This window comes from Cucumis melo, chromosome 6 (assembly GCF_025177605.1).
Source record: "Cucumis melo cultivar AY chromosome 6, USDA_Cmelo_AY_1.0, whole genome shotgun sequence".
Lineage (NCBI taxonomy): Eukaryota > Viridiplantae > Streptophyta > Magnoliopsida > Cucurbitales > Cucurbitaceae > Cucumis > Cucumis melo.
The window spans coordinates 2,492,035-2,507,536 of NC_066862.1; the positions used below are offsets into that span (position 1 = coordinate 2,492,035).

The window sequence follows — 15,502 nt, forward strand, 5'->3', positions numbered from 1 at the left end:
GTTTAGTTTTTATATCTTAGGTTTATATTTTGGTGATTTTAATTTAAGTTCTACATTTTTAAATATTATGATTAGAGCCGAGCATAGTAGACTAAAAAAAACGAGTGAAATAACCATATCGAAAGTCAGTTGGTTGAAAAACGATAGGGGATAGTGGGGTCGGGTTTGAAAAGTTTCAAATCAATAATTTTCAAAATGTATTTCTAGGAGTTAAATCGACTAATCGACCCCTGTTCGTCGATATCGAGGTCGATTTGAACATTTACTAAATCGACTATAATCGATTTGAGGTTGGTTTTGTAAAAAAGAAAATGAATCCTGATCGACCGATGATTACTTATATCTAAATTTTGTTCACTTTTAATGATGATTTTTCTATTAATTAGTATGTTAAGTATTTGTGAGCTTTCCGTACTAGGAATTGAAAAACTTGTAACAAATTGGTGGGTCAATCTAGTTTGGTGTTGGAGTTGGGTTAGCGTTTGTCAAGATTTGAATTGAATCCAACTCGTTTGGTTTGATTTTTTATTTACGTGAATCAAATGGGCTATGAATTAATACTCTACCGTTTCTTTTACTCGATCCCTTTTCACATAGCATCCTCTACTTTATCCCTCTCCCTCTTTTCGAATAGGGATAAAAAATGGTAAGCATGCTGAAAATGAGAATAAAAGGGGGTTTAACTTTTTCTTTTTCTATGTTCAACAAAATCTAAAATCGAGTGAGATTTGATCTTTTTATTCCATTGTTAAATTGTTATGTTCGTACAAGAAAAAAAAATTAACATGACATGATTTGACTCGTTGCATATCCAAACCGAATCAACTTAAACATAGCTTTTAAACTTTGTTGTGCTAACTTGCTACCTTTTGATCGATACCAACAATGTTTTATTAGTTTAAATTTAATGATACCTTTGAAACTCTTGAAATAAGCCGTGTTTTTTGTGATGAGTTAGTTAAAAAAAAAAAAAAAAAAAAGAAACACAAAGTTCATATGCTGGAGTTGGATGGTTTTATGTTCGGACTTTAAAGTTGTAAGATAAAATTTCTCCATAAACATACTCAACCGATGAACACTATCGAAGTTTAGTTATTTAATCTCAACTTGTGAAGTCGACGACGTTCATCTTTTAACCATTTTAATATAAAAACTAATTGCAAAGGTTTGTATTTTTTATTATAGAAAAAATGTTTTGAAATACAAAATTTAGATATTTTTCATAACATCTTAACTAGCCAAATTGCCCATAGTTAACAATACTTGACATGACATTTCATTCTAAAGCACGGATACGAGCTAGGTGAGAAGAGTCACGTTATTGGTTTTGAGTCTATACTTAGTTCTTTTAAAAGGTGTGTGTATCGTAAGTTTTCTTGTTTCAAAGTTTATTAGTCCACATAGAGACGGGCTTTAGAACGTTTAAATTCAAATTAAAAGAAATAAGTGAAAATGACGAGTCGTTTCCATAACTCAAGGGTCGTTGATAAATTTTAAAATGTGTTTAATAAGATATATAGATTGATCCCCATCCTCGCAATTGTTCAAGGCCGAAAGAAAATGTATTATCCAAAAAAAAAAAAAAAACACAGAAGAAGAAAAAAGTCACCCAAACGTAATTAAATAGAAAGGGAAAAAAATTCCAACAACCCCAACCCCGTTTACTAAGGTCACGGAGACGAATCTTAGGTAGCCAATTTTTTTTATCTAATTTAAATTTTATTTAGAGAGAGAGAGAGAGAAAAAAAAGAGGACGACGAAGCGGGTGGAGCAAAGTCAATCTCACCTGTCGATTACACACCCAAAAATTTCCCACCATCTTCGCCTTCTCCCTCCGCGTAATCTTCATCTCCAATTCGATTTCACCCGCTTCCGGCGATTGATTCACATCCCGATCCGCCGTTATTTCTCATTTAATGGAGGCGGCTGCTGGCGGCGGAGGCACCGGCGGCGCTGGTCCAGCGCCGTTTCTCCTCAAAACTTACGATATGGTTGACGACTCGTCCACCGATGAGATCGTCTCGTGGACCTCTTCTAAGAAGAGCTTTGTGGTTTGGAATCCTCCTGAATTCGCCCGCCTTCTTCTTCCTACGTTTTTCAAGCACAGCAACTTCTCCAGCTTCATTCGGCAGCTTAATACCTATGTAAGTTTCTGGAGACGCCTTTTTCGCTGACTTTTCTATCGTCACAATGATTTTATTTTGTTCCTCCTTTTAATTGGGTGTGGAGAATTTTCCATATTGCATAATTATGAACTTTATTGCTGTTTTCTCCATCATTTACTTATTATGTGTCAATACATCTGTCTTATGCGTTTCGGCAATTCTTGTTTGTTCTGTATTCATTCGTAGCTTCAAGTGATGTAATCCGTAGGGGTTTAGCTATTTACTTACTTACCATGAGTTGTGTTGATATCTAATTTGCATGTGTTAATTCTATTCCTAGCTTCGAGATTATTAAATTGTTGGTTTTCAGAGAAAAAAGTTCTACTAGATCTCTGGAGTTGAGGTACTACTACAAGAGAATTATCTCCACTTTCCCTTGCACTCCCAATTTAATGTTATGTTATTCGTATGGAGATTTAGCTGGAATTTGTTTTGCAGGGTATCTATATAGTTTCTTTATCTCTATATGATCTTTATGTACAGGGAATGGTCTTTCCATATGTTATGCTGAAATCTATTGAATGGTTTCTGTTGTATTCATAGTTTTATAAGAAAATTGTTTCATTCTTTTGTTTTGAATAGCTGAACTGACCAATTTCATAGTCACGGTAATTTGCAAATGAAGTAGCCTAAACTTGCCAGTTTTGAAAATTTTGATGGCAGGGATTTCGGAAGATCGATTCTGAGAAGTGGGAATTTGCAAATGAAGATTTTATAAAGGATCAAAAGCACCTGCTGAAAAACATCCACCGCCGAAAACCAATTCACAGTCACAGTAATCCTCAAGGATCTCACATCGATCCAGAAAGAGCTGCTTTTGAAGATGAAATAGAGAGGCTATCACGTGAAAAAAATACACTTGAAGTCAATATATCACGATTCAAACAGCAAAAATCAACTGCTAAACTTCAGTTGCAAGATCTAACGGTGAAGGTGGAAAGCATGGAAAAAAGGCAGAAGAATTTATTGGCATTTTTAGAAAAGGCTGTTCAGAACCCTTCTTTTGTTGAACATCTTGCTCGAAGGGTCGAGTCTATGGACTTTACAGCATTTAAGAAGAAGAGACGACTGCCTTCAGCTGATCTTTCACAGCCAGTCATAGAAAATAGTTTTTTGGATAACCATAGTAGTTCCAGATCTGAGTCTGGGAATATTTTTCATCAGGATTTTTCACAAAAGCTAAGATTAGAAACTTCATGTGCATCAGATATCAACTTAATTTCACGTAGCACCCAGAGTTCAAACGAAGAAGGGGGAAGTTCACAAAGACAGTTGTCAAAGTTTGATACTAGAGCTGTCCAAGAAAATCTTCATTTTGCAGCTGAAACACTAGATCTCTCAGACACTGGGACATCGTTTATATTGAGGAGGGATTCATCTTTGTCTGGGAAATCACACAATGACGATAATCCACGTTTACACTCATTACAACCAAGTGTTAGTTCTAAAGAAGATGGAGAAAGTCACATCTCATGTCAATTGAATCTCACTCTTGCATCGTCTTCCCTGCGAATCAATGACACCGCGTGTTCAGTTCGAATGCCACAACTGGGTCAGAATGTTCGAAAATTCCCAGATTCAAAAGCAAATTCAAATGGAAAAGAATCAGATGTTAGACTGTTCACTAAAAACATAAATCTCGACGAGGGGAGTACTCCAGTTTGTCCTCAAGAGACCTCCAATAACAATCACGGCCCACCAGCTGCTTCTATCAGGGCTAATGATGTTTTCTGGGAACGGTTACTTACTGAAAGACCGGGTTGTCCTGAAAGTGAAGAGGCAAGTTCCAATTACAGGGCAAATCCGTACAAGGAGCCAGATGATGGGACCGTTCACTAAAAATGTAAATCTCAATGAGGGCACTACTCCGGTTTGTCCTCAACAGACCTCAAATAACAATCACGGACCTCCAGCTGCTTCGATCAGAGCCAATGATGTTTTCTGGGAACAGTTCCTTACCGAAAGACTGGGTTGTTCCAAAAGTGAAGATGCAAGTTCTAATTACAGGGAAAGTTCATACAAGGAGCCAGATGATGGGAGATCGGGCCTATCTCTTTGACCATAAAGGTAATTTCAAACCGTTTCTAACAGTTTACATCTGTTTCTATGATACAATAAGTGAATTCTGACTAGGATTTGCAGTTACTTCCTACAATTGCTCTGATTTTTCGGAGTTACTTGTGTGCTGTTGCTACAAATTCCTCTTGGTGCGTTGTAACCGTGTAATTCATAATTAGATAGGTAAATCTACAACTTACTAAATACCTTAGCATAGATATGTCTTCACCACAACTTACCTTGAGTACTTCGGCTGTATATTGATGGAAATTTTGCTAATAAACACACACATTTATATCTGCTGGGTTGCTTGGCCATTTTGGCCTTGTGAGTCCATTGTCTATTGAATAAATTGTCTTGGAGCCTTTGAATTCACCTTATTTGTCTGGCTATCTGTCTTTGTTGTTTCTTTTAGATGTTTGTTTGTCAGCGTGGGGTTTAGCTTGCACCATGACTCGATCTTAAAACATTTAGGATGTATTTGGATTGACTTTCTAAATGTTTATAAACACTTGGAAAGTCAATCCAAACATGCATTTGGTTATCGAAGAAACTTATTAAATTTTAAATAGGTGGCTACGTGGCTTAAATCTATTTACTCTTTCTCTGTTTACATTAACTTTTATTGAACTCTTTGACTAAAACATTCTAAACGTAGCTATAAAAGACTTAGTTCATTGACCCAAAATAAAGAAATAAGTAAGTAAAGATCTAAACTTGAAGTTGTTGTATAAGCACCATGTTCTTTAGTTGGCATGTTTAAAAAAATTTCAAAAGAGCTAATTATAGTTTCTTCTCTTCATTGGAACATTAGAAGCCCTATCCTCTTTACTAAGTTACAGCAATGTGACATAAGTGGTATTATGTTGACAGTACAATGAAAATATAGGATCAAACTTTGATGTTAATATTTTCTAGATATTTGTTATTTAATTTTAGTTGCTATAATGGGATTGGTGCTGTTCTTGTTGTAGTGATTGCAATTGCCTTTAATGAACAAAATGGGGAACAACCACAAGTTGAGAATGACCCTCTGACCCCACCAAAAATAATAGCAAAGCCCAATCCCTCTTATCTCTTATATTATGAGTTGTAAACTTATAATATGTTTCAATGCATAGTGGATTTTGGCTTTTGCCTATTGCTTCATCTCTTCCTTTTTCTCTTTTCTTCTTCCCATTTTGGTTAATTTTCTTACTATCATTTAACTGAAATTGAGTATCGTTCAATATTCGACACTTAGTTTACCTTTGAAAAGATAAATAAACGTAAATTTATCATTGTTGAGATGGCTATTAGACCATTCGTTAAGAATAATTTGGCTTGATTTTTCAAGTGCTTGGAAATCAATTGAAATTACTTTTAAATAAACCAATTGAAATTTGGATTTATCAAAAAGAACATAAAAAACATGATGGTGATTTCTTCATTGATGTTGTGAGGGATAGAAAAGAGCAAAGTGAGGTGAAAAAGCCACAATTTTAAGCTTGAATCCGAGTACCACCGATCGAAAATATAATCTAATATTAACAATAAGTAAAAATTGAAACGATTCAAAAAAGAAAAAAGTGTTAAAATTGAATAATATCTAAAAAGGGGTAAAATAAAAAAGGATAATTACAGCATAATAATTAAGAATGTTGCGACTTAGTAGACCAATATTTGCTATGGTTTAATTTTTTTTTTGTTGCTAAATTTACAATTTTTTAAAAGAAAATATAACTATAAATTAATTATTGTGCATTTAAATCCAAATTGAATAATGTATAAAATGAAAAACCCTAAAAGGGAAGTCCAGGCCCATAACATATAACAGCCGTCGTTGTTATCATCGGTCAAAGAGTCGAGCTTCTTGTGCTATATATACACACCTTGACGCCACTGCTCATCTTTGAAAAAGCTCCGGCGAGACTCTCTATTGGAATCGTTACAGCAAAGCTAGCTAAGCGATGGGCATGAAGCGACGAGGGGATGAACTGATACTCTACGAATGAGGATGAAGTGAAGTCTTCTAGCTTCTTCTGAAGCGTTCTTCATTGCTAGCACTCTATTCTGCTAATTTCTCGAGATACCTTCATCTCTCTTCCATCGTTTATAGGGTTTCTTATTTATTTATTTTAATCTCCAATAGTTTATAGGGTTTTTTTTTCATCACAGAAACCTCTCCAAAAGGAAATATTTTCACCATTATTTATTCTTCCAATATATATTAGCTTTCAAACCATTCAGTACCTTTGATGATGATGGACTTCCTAGGAGATTGTAGATTTGAGACTGCAATATCTACTGTTGGTAGGGATATTTCCCATGGAGGATTTCATTGTATTTAGCCAATATAAACCATTCAGTCCTTTTCCACAATCAGTTTCCTCCCTTTTTGTTGTTGATGCCCAGTCCCCCCTTTTTCTTTTTGTTTAGTTACAATTTCCCATCTAAGAAGACGAGGATTGAAACCACCAGTCTATCCTTCCAAAGGAAACTTCTCCGCTCCCTTTCTATGTCCTTGCATACTGATTTAGAAGCTTTGAAAATAGATATAGCATATGAGTCTGGAGGGTTGTGAGAGTAGATTGAATAACAAGGGTCAGTTTTCCTCCTTCTGATATGGTTGAGTATTTCCTTCTGCATTCTAATGACCGGAATTGAAGACTTTGAAGATTTTCCTAATGATTAAAATATTGACTGTGCTAAGAGATAGAGCATCACAAACCAAAAAACGGCACTTTTACTCGTCAAGGTGTGATTCGAACTTTTGTTAAACCGAGAACAATTTTGTTGAAAAATCAACTCGTTAGCATCAACAAATACATTTGATTTAATTCTTTTATTCTTTTTGCAAATTGTATCAGTATAGTTCTAAAACATGGTGGAATAAACCTAACCCACTGTCCAAAACGTCAAAGGCAAGGCAAATTGATTATCTTTGACCAAAATGGCCTTTTTTTTTTTTTTTTTTTTTCCCTGTTATTATTACTAATTTATTTTTATATAATTAATGATCGGGTCGGGCCTTGAATTTATGCCCAAAATCCACCGACAAAGCTCATTGCTTGGGATTCCGGCCCTTAGTGGTCCATTCTATTTTCACTCTATAATTCCCTTTTTCTTTTTCCATTTAATTTTCAAGTTTTGTTTTCGTATTTAGCTGAGTCAATTATAAATAAATAAATCATGTGATGTTTTTTTTTTGGAGAAACTATAGATTTTTTTTCCAGAAAATATAAAATAAATAATTGTTCGCAATTATATTCTCAATTTATTCCCTTTTAAATCTTGAATTATTCTTAGAAATAAATGTCACCGGTGGAGAATAAATTGTGTGGTTTCAAAAGTTTAATTATATTGTAATGTTGACTATTGTAAAAAGGTTTTTTGTAATAAAGTTTTTTTTTTAAATTAAAAAAAAAGATTTAGATGCTTGTAATTAATGAATATTAATTTAAAATATTGATATGGATGAATATATTGAGAAAGTATTGTTAGGATAAAAATATTACTTCATGTTAGACTTTTTGTTTTTTTTTTTTTTTTTTTGTTTTCTTTAGTTTGTTGTAGATGTTTTATTATTATTTTTTTTTAGTGTTGTTTTTAAATATAGTAAATTAAATTAATATTTGTAAATAAAGTAGCTGTTAAACTTAAAATCCTTTTGTGTGAGGATTCTGAGGTGTGGTTGACAAAATGGGTTACATCCAACCTCTGTTGATAGAGAAAGGTTTTGATTTTCATTATAGATTTATGGGTTTTTACATTGAAACAAATGCAAAAGCATTACTATTTATGAGCATCCAACCAATAAAGAATCTCAGATTTCAGAGCTTATATTGCTGGTGAAAGAAGACGAAACAGTGAAAAAACAAAAACAATTTCCCTTCAAAATGGCAAAATCCCTTTTCCTCTTCTTCTTCCTCTTTTCCATCATTTTTCCACTTGTTTTCCTTCAAACCCATTTCTCATTTTGCGATGCCATTCTTGATCTTAGATCTTTTAAGGGTAGTGAAATGGATGTAATGGCAAAAGGGGTTTGCAATCAGAAGATCGGTGAGTGTTTGACTGACCCAGAAATGGAATCAGAAATCAGTAGAAGAGTTCTGATGATGCAGAAGAAGTATATAAGCTATGATACACTTAGAAGGGACATGGTTCCTTGTTCAAGACCAGGTGTTTCGTATTATGAATGTCATCCTGGTCCAGCAAATTCCTATGACAGAGGCTGTGAAGTCATTACTAGATGTGCCAGAGATGTTCATGACATAAACACTTGATGATGATAATGATGATGATGGATGGATGGGATGCCACTGGTAAGGTGAGAAATATAGTTGGTATTTAGTATTTACTTTGATTTTTAGAATGTGCCATAATGCTACATTTTGGGTTTCAATGGCTTTCTAATTTGGTGCATTGTTGATTTTCTTGAGAGATCTGTGGAGAAAACCCTTGAGATTTGACTCTACTCTCTGATTTTGGGGACTTCAGTCTGTGATTTCGTCTAACAATCCTAAATTTAGCTAATTGGAACTTCATTACTGATTTCCTTCTCTTGGGTATTTAGTTGAGTTTTGTTCCTATTTAAAAAGAAGAAGATTGGAATGAAGAATGATTTTCTTCTCGGCTCTTCGGGTAATGTAGTTACTGGTTTATGAAGATTAAAGCGACATGGGAAATGCTATACTTGATTTGAAGTTGTGATAAAGGATGGGGTTCAAGAATGAATTTCATAGCTTTGATTCTTTTCGTGGTGTGAAGGAAGCTTAATTTATTACTAAAAATAGGTAACTTCAATTCGTTGGAAGAGGTAAGTATTGTTTTTACGTTTTAGGATCTCGACTCTAATATAAACCAACAATTGATTTCCCCCTGGTTGTTTTTCTTCCCCTTGCACGTATGAACTTGCATCATTTCTTGGCTGGAAATGGGGATCCGTTGATATAAGTAGGATATGAAGATATGAATGTGGGATAAGTGAACTTGCCAATATAGAGAAGAACTAGTCATTTTGACAAAACTAAATCTATTGTGAGAAAGGAAAATATTCTGTAGCCTAATTCATGGAGTGTTTGTCAAACTTAGGTCATTGGGGGTGTGATTGGTAAGAAATCAACTAGCTAGTAAAGGGAAAACTGTTGTGACAGTTTCCTTCTTTTGAGATCATTCTCACCATCTATCATATCATCAATTGGAGGCAGTTCTTCCTCCTCCAAACCGTACGTTTGCTGGATGAAATCTCCTTGAGTATCGTCCCAATCCCATATTTCTGTCGTTCGCCATACTTCTTTTTCATCATCATGTGCAAGGAATGTCTCTCCTCTATCATTTGATTCATATTTTTCTCCAATATAGGTAACCATATTCTTACTCATTCCTCCAATTTCAGCCTCAGTTGCTTCGAAATGTACCTCTGTCCATTTCTGTATCATCTTCTTCCAACTCTCAAGGATTCATGCGCTGCTACCCCACTTACAAGGCTACTTCTTAGTGTATTGTATTATTAACTTTGGAGAACATGATGACGAGGGAAAATTACCCAGCCAATTCAAGAGGGTTGTAATGTCTTCCACAAGAACTATACTGATGGGGTGTCTAGGGCAAGGACTATCCTAAAACTATAGTAACCACCCATTGAAGACTATTGTAGTCCCCAATTAGCTAAAGTCAATGCTATTTCAAAACCAACACTTGCAACCGTATTTACTATTTTCTACAATATGTTCATTATTTTTTTATTTTTTGTTACAGTATTTACTATTTCATTCTCAAACGAAAACTCGTTTATATCTTGAACACATACTATTATAACTCAAACTAAATAATCTAAATCTTAAACACAAACTACTATAATTTAACCATAATAATCTAGGACTATAGTAATCAATTCATTGCCCCAAATGCCCTCTAAATGACTACTCTTTCGTCCAACGAAAGCTAAAATAACGTACCCTCCTCATCCAGGAGTGGTTATTACCAACTTACCACTCTTATTCTTTCCAGTAATTAGAGGCCTTAAGCAGAGTCTTTTTAACACTGCAATGCTTAAGAAAAAATAGGATTAAAGATTTATCTGACAAAGATAGTAACAATTTTAGTACACCACTAGAATACAAGTAGAGTTTTTGAACTCATGATCTATAATCCTATGAACTCGAGGGTTATTGGTTTTCACTATTTTCAATCATGGGCACTGTTTGATCCTTTAAATATAGGTTTTTTTGTTTTGTCAGTGAGAACTGGTTTCTCACTTGAGCATTTTTGTTAGAATATCTGTTAAATGTCTAGTATGCGGTAGGCTGCTGCTGGGTACAGTTTACTAGTAAGCACCAAACTGACGTTGAAGGTGAAAGTCAAAATTACCAAAAATGAAATGGTTATCAAAACCAAACCAAAAACTGTATGGTTATGGCCAAATTGCTCTTTACCATTTACATACAAAATTTGAATTTCATTTCTTACCCCAATTTTGGTAGGGTGGATTCTGAACTCTCTAAGTCACTTGTGGAGAAATATATTATTCTTACTAGAGTTGTTCTTAAACTACCAGTGGTCATCGAAACTGATGAAAAGCAAAGGGCTTAACTGTGGTATAATGACCTATTTCATCCTAAACTGATAAACAAATTTATCCTCAGTTTATCACTCTAAATGTAGAAGAAATTTCATTAATCTCACAACATTGAGTAAATTTGATATGAATCGTATAGGGAACTAAAACTGTTGTTTTTAAGGTTTAGAGACTAAACCGTTACTTACATTCAACTTGCATATTTTTGCATCTTGATGATTGTTGTTCTAAGTAGTACTTTTCTCCAACATAATTGATTCTGTGAATGTAATTTTGCAGCTTGTTGGCAGCCGTTCAACTTTTGTGCCCAGAAGCAGATATCAACTACAGGTTGTTGTTCATTGAGATCGTCAAATCAAGCAAGGAAATTTATGTGCTTTTGTAAAAAGTAGTGTTGAATCTTATTATGATAACTTGAACAGTTGTTGCTATTAGTAAATGGGAATTGCTTTTGAACACCACACATTGTACCACAGAGCTTCTGGATCATAGAGAAGAATTTGACCATCTTGCTAAATTCACAAATCGTAGCCTTGACTTGCCTCTCTTTGGTTCTGTTGCTTCTGCCCACACATACGAATTTTGTTTTTCATGCAAGTAATAATTTAGACTTTGCATTTTAGTTTATCATGAATTAGTCAAATGTAAGAGTAAGTAGCTAAATTTGATGACATTTTTGAAGAATCGAGAAAACGCACACTTAATTGTTGGGAGTTAATAACGGAAAGAACAACTACGGAAGCACATCCAAGTACAAAAAACACATCAAACTTTTGTAACCTGATTTGATGACACATTCTGTGGAGTTTTAGACCTATGATAAGAGACTATATTGCTCGTAGTAATTAATCGATACAACATTCTAAACATAGATCAACGTGTTGACCGTAGACTGATTTCAACAATCAGAACTATATTGTACAATAACAATTGTCATAACATTAATAAGGACAACTCCCCCTTAATCAATATTCACGTGCAATCTTTGCTTCAAGCATCCTTGTCCAGCTGAATGTTAGAATTAGTTCTCAAAAGTGCATAACGAACGCTTACCATTGTTAGAATATATATTCCAACCAACTTAGAAAGGTGAAGGCTTCCTTTCCAAACAATTCTCTATGCAAAAACTAATGTCTCTATGCAAAACTAACTTTTAAATAACTGTCCAAGAAAGGTGAGATATCGTAAAAAAGTCTCAACCATCATATTTAAATATATAATTAATAAATGATATAATAAAGGGAGTGAGACCACATCATAACAAAACCCACCTAAAAAAGTAGGCTCGTGAGGTGAGAGAGGAACCCACCTCAAAATGTAGGCTCATGGGGTGGGAGAGAGCCAATTATCACCAAAACGTCAACAATTTACTCTATTATTATTATTATACTTTGTAGAACCACGCCCCAAAAGCTAACTATTAGGACAAGCCACATACTACATTGGTCATTCTATTGTAATCAATGTAGGACAAAGACATCACATATTACTTTAGTTCCTATCCTAATTTTTAGAAATTAATATTTTTACAAACTAAATTATTATTTCCACCAAACTTTGTGAAGATTAAAGTGATTTTGATAAACTTATATTTCTACCTTTTTATTTAACTTAAAAATAATTGTGAAAAATGCAAAGGGAATAAAGTCATTAAGGCTAATTCGGTCAGGATTTGAAAACAGAAATTCAAGAAAATCATAATTAAATTCCATGTTTTCAAATATAAAATTGGATTCTAATTTAAATAGTTATTTTTTTAATGTGGCTTGATACTATATTTATAATTCATAAAATAAAATAAGTAATTACCCGATATCTAATTTCACTATAATATAAACTATTATTAAATTTACACATTATTTTACATTTTAGTCAAATCCCAAACTTCCTCTATTATTGCATTTTATAAATTCAATTTATTTTTCATGTAATATAAAATATCTTAGAAATAGTGGAGGCAGAATTAAAAATTCTTAGGAAGCTAAGCATCTAACTTAATTAAGCAGCAAATAACAATAATCTTAGAATTTGGTTCTAAACTCAAACATATTAATTAGTATTGTACTGACCAAAACATTCAAACCAAAAAGAAATTATCACAAACATTGTCAAAGTATATATTTATTCATGAAAAATAAAAATGAAACTGTATGTCATTTCTTTACTTTTATGAAAAAATGCAGCCAAAACAAACTGCAAGGAAGTAACAACACAACTCAAATCCAACCTTATTCAGTTCATTTGATTTTTAGGCAAAAGAACTTAATCTTTGTCCTAAGTCGAATTTGAATGGAACGAAACCTAGAACTCTATATGACGAAATAATTCTATATAAAAAAGACAAGAAAAACAACAAACACTTCTGATCGTTCCAACCGATATCGATGGTCTCACTGGGTCCGTTCAATACCTGTAATGAGCAGGCTTGTAAGGACCTTCAATGGGGACACTGATATAGTCAGCTTGATCCTTACTAAGCTTAGTGAGCTTAGCTCCAAGCTTGCCAAGATGAAGAGCAGCAACTTTTTCATCAAGATGTTTGGGCAAAACATACACTTTTTTCTCATATTTTCCAGTTTTCCTCTCATTCCAAAGCTCAAGCTGTGCAATCACTTGGTTTGTGAATGAGCAGGACATCACAAAGCTAGGGTGGCCGGTGGCACATCCCAAGTTCATTAGCCGCCCCTCGGCAAGCACGATGATGCCTGAGTTAGTATCGGGGAACACCCACCTATCAGTTTGAGGCTTGATCGTGATGCGCTTCACGTCAGGGAAAGTCTCGAGACCATTCATGTCGATTTCGTTATCGAAGTGACCAATGTTGCTGACTATTGCATTGTTTTTCATCTTCCTCATGTCACTCACCATGATGATGTCCTTGTTGCCTGTGGTGGTGACGAAAATGTCGGCCTCGGAAACGACATCGTTGAGTGTCAAGACCTGGAAGCCTTCCATCAATGCCTGAAGAGCGCAAATCGGGTCAATCTCGGTGACGATCACACGAGCTCCACCTTGTTTGAGGGCAAAGGCACACCCCTTGCCGACATCTCCATAGCCACACACAACAGCAACTTTGCCAGCAATCATAACATCAGTAGCTCTCATCAAACCATCTGGGAGTGAATGGCGGCACCCGTACAAGTTATCGAACTGTTTCATAGGTATTCAAAGTGATTCCCTGAGTCAGTCCATGAAATGGTAACAAATATCTATGGAAGTTGCGAATGTATTAACTTTTATTGGATCAAGAATTAGTGACAATCTGAGAATTATTACCTTGCTCTTAGTGACAGAATCATTGACATTAATGGCGGGGAATAGCAAAGTTCCATTAGCTTGCATCTGGTACAACCTTTTCACACCAGTAGTTGTCTCCTCCGAAACACCGACCAATCTCTCCTTCATCTTGTGGTACCTCTTAGGATCGGTCTTCAATCCATCACGAATAATTGTGAACACAATCTGCAACTCTGAGTTAGTAGTCGAAGAAGGATCCGGTAGCGTCCCTGTTTTTTCATAGATCTCCTCCGCCTTAACTCCTTCATGAATCAACAGCGTAGCATCTCCACCATCATCGACGATCAGATCGGGACCACCTTCAGGGCCCCAATCCAAGGACCGCTCAGTGCACCACCAGTACTCCTGAAGAGTCTCCCCCTTCCAGGCAAACACAGCGGCACTATCACGAGCAATGGCAGCAGCAGCATGGTCCTGAGTCGAGAAAATGTTGCAGGAGCACCAACGAACCTCAGCACCGAGAGCAGTTAGGGTTTCAATGAGGACGGCGGTTTGAATCGTCATGTGAAGAGATCCAGTGATTTTTGCTCCCTTGAAAGGCTGTGATGGTCCATATTCGGTTCTGCAAGCCATCAATCCAGGCATTTCAACCTCAGCGAGATCGATTTCAAGACGACCGAAATCAGCTTGCGCCATATCCTTGACCTTGTATTCACGGCCAGTGCTGGTTTTGTCTACCAATAGAGACATTGTGATGATCAAAATTGAATCGAAGAATGAAGAAAAAAAAAAGACAAATAGAATGAGTTCAACAAAATGTTGCTTTAAAAATGGCGACGGAAAATTTTATAAGTTTCAGAGGAGCGAAGGCGAGGCGAGGAAGATGAAGTGAGGGAGGGAGTTTATATAGGCTTCGAAGAGTGTGAAATGGACGGTTGAGATTGAATAATGACGTGTTGATCCTTGATGTGATTTAGAGTTTGGCGGTCAGTGGATTTGGTAAAAGCAACGAACGCTCTGCGCGGGAAGTTACGCCGGGTCCACGTGGACCCAGTCTTACACGTGTTGCTTTTTTATTGGACGAGTGCACCAAAATAGGGTGGGAGTGATTGTACGAAGTCCATTTCTTAACGGTCAGCGCGGGAAATTTGATTGTTTCCCGTTAGTCGTTTGTACCGTTCGGATTCCAATTTTTACTTTTTTTGTTTCTTCGTTTTTCAAATCCAATTTTTAATCTTTTCGATTTATATCCTCAACTTTTAGAATTATATTAATTGAAAACTATTCTATATTTTGTTTATAAAAGTATCGTGTAAGATTTATAAATGTATTAATAAAATTTCTAAGTTCTCATAAGCAAATAAGTTTAAATTTATTTTATTTTTATAAAAAGACTAATGTCACTATTTAAAAAAATATATTGATAGATAGATCTAAATTAACTTAACTATAAGTTTTACATTATATATATATATATATATAT

The 15,502-nt window shown here is 34.9% G+C and overlaps 3 protein-coding genes across 5 annotated transcripts; 2 read left to right on the forward strand and 1 right to left on the reverse strand.

Moving 5' to 3' along the window:
- Positions 1-1,667: 1,667 nt before the first annotated feature.
- LOC103483459 (heat stress transcription factor A-5) lies at positions 1,668-5,372 on the forward strand. Of its 2 annotated transcripts, XR_001761934.2 has the most exons (3): positions 1,668-2,144; positions 2,829-4,232; positions 5,198-5,372. XR_001761934.2 is itself a non-coding variant. In XM_008440093.3 (2 exons), the coding sequence occupies exons 1-2, from the start codon at positions 1,917-1,919 to the stop codon at positions 4,002-4,004; spliced, it is 1,404 nt and encodes a 467-aa protein (XP_008438315.1). In that variant the 5' UTR covers positions 1,668-1,916; the 3' UTR covers positions 4,005-4,598. The 2 variants fall into 2 exon arrangements, 1 of the variants encoding a protein (XP_008438315.1); XM_008440093.3 differs by lacking the exon at positions 5,198-5,372 and having other exon boundaries at positions 2,829-4,598.
- Positions 5,373-7,858: 2,486 nt separating this feature from the next.
- Positions 7,859-11,307, forward strand: LOC103483460 (protein RALF-like 24). 2 transcript variants are annotated; one of them, XM_008440097.3, is made up of 2 exons: positions 7,859-8,527; positions 11,062-11,307. In XM_008440097.3, exon 1 carries the CDS (start codon positions 8,102-8,104, stop codon positions 8,486-8,488), a length of 387 nt encoding a protein of 128 aa, XP_008438319.1. In that variant the 5' UTR covers positions 7,859-8,101; the 3' UTR covers positions 8,489-8,527; positions 11,062-11,307. The 2 variants fall into 2 exon arrangements, with proteins under 2 accessions (XP_008438319.1, XP_008438316.1); XM_008440094.3 differs by having other exon boundaries at positions 7,869-8,532.
- Positions 11,308-12,875: 1,568 nt separating this feature from the next.
- Positions 12,876-14,891, reverse strand: LOC103483461 (adenosylhomocysteinase-like). Its single transcript, XM_008440099.3, has 2 exons — positions 14,059-14,891; positions 12,876-13,932 (listed from the first exon to the last, which is right to left on the reverse strand). Exons 1-2 carry the CDS (start codon positions 14,767-14,769, stop codon positions 13,186-13,188), a joined length of 1,458 nt encoding a protein of 485 aa, XP_008438321.1. The 5' UTR covers positions 14,770-14,891; the 3' UTR covers positions 12,876-13,185.
- Between the last annotated feature and the right edge of the window lie 611 nt (positions 14,892-15,502).

What these genes read in the sequence shown, in the direction of transcription:
- LOC103483459 (XM_008440093.3), top strand. Translation starts at nt 1,917, where the DNA reads ATGGAGGCGGCTGCTGGCGGCGGAGGCACCGGCGGCGCTGGTCCAGCG. An exon ending in TTCGGCAGCTTAATACCTAT is followed by an intron (nt 2,145 to 2,828) that starts GTAAGTTTCTGG and finishes TTTTGATGGCAG; the next exon opens with GGATTTCGGAAGATCGATTC.
- LOC103483460 (XM_008440097.3), top strand. Translation starts at nt 8,102, where the DNA reads ATGGCAAAATCCCTTTTCCTCTTCTTCTTCCTCTTTTCCATCATTTTT.
- LOC103483461 (XM_008440099.3), bottom strand. Translation starts at nt 14,769, where the DNA reads ATGTCTCTATTGGTAGACAAAACCAGCACTGGCCGTGAATACAAGGTC. An exon ending in ATTCTGTCACTAAGAGCAAG is followed by an intron (nt 13,933 to 14,058) that starts GTAATAATTCTC and finishes CCTATGAAACAG; the next exon opens with TTCGATAACTTGTACGGGTG.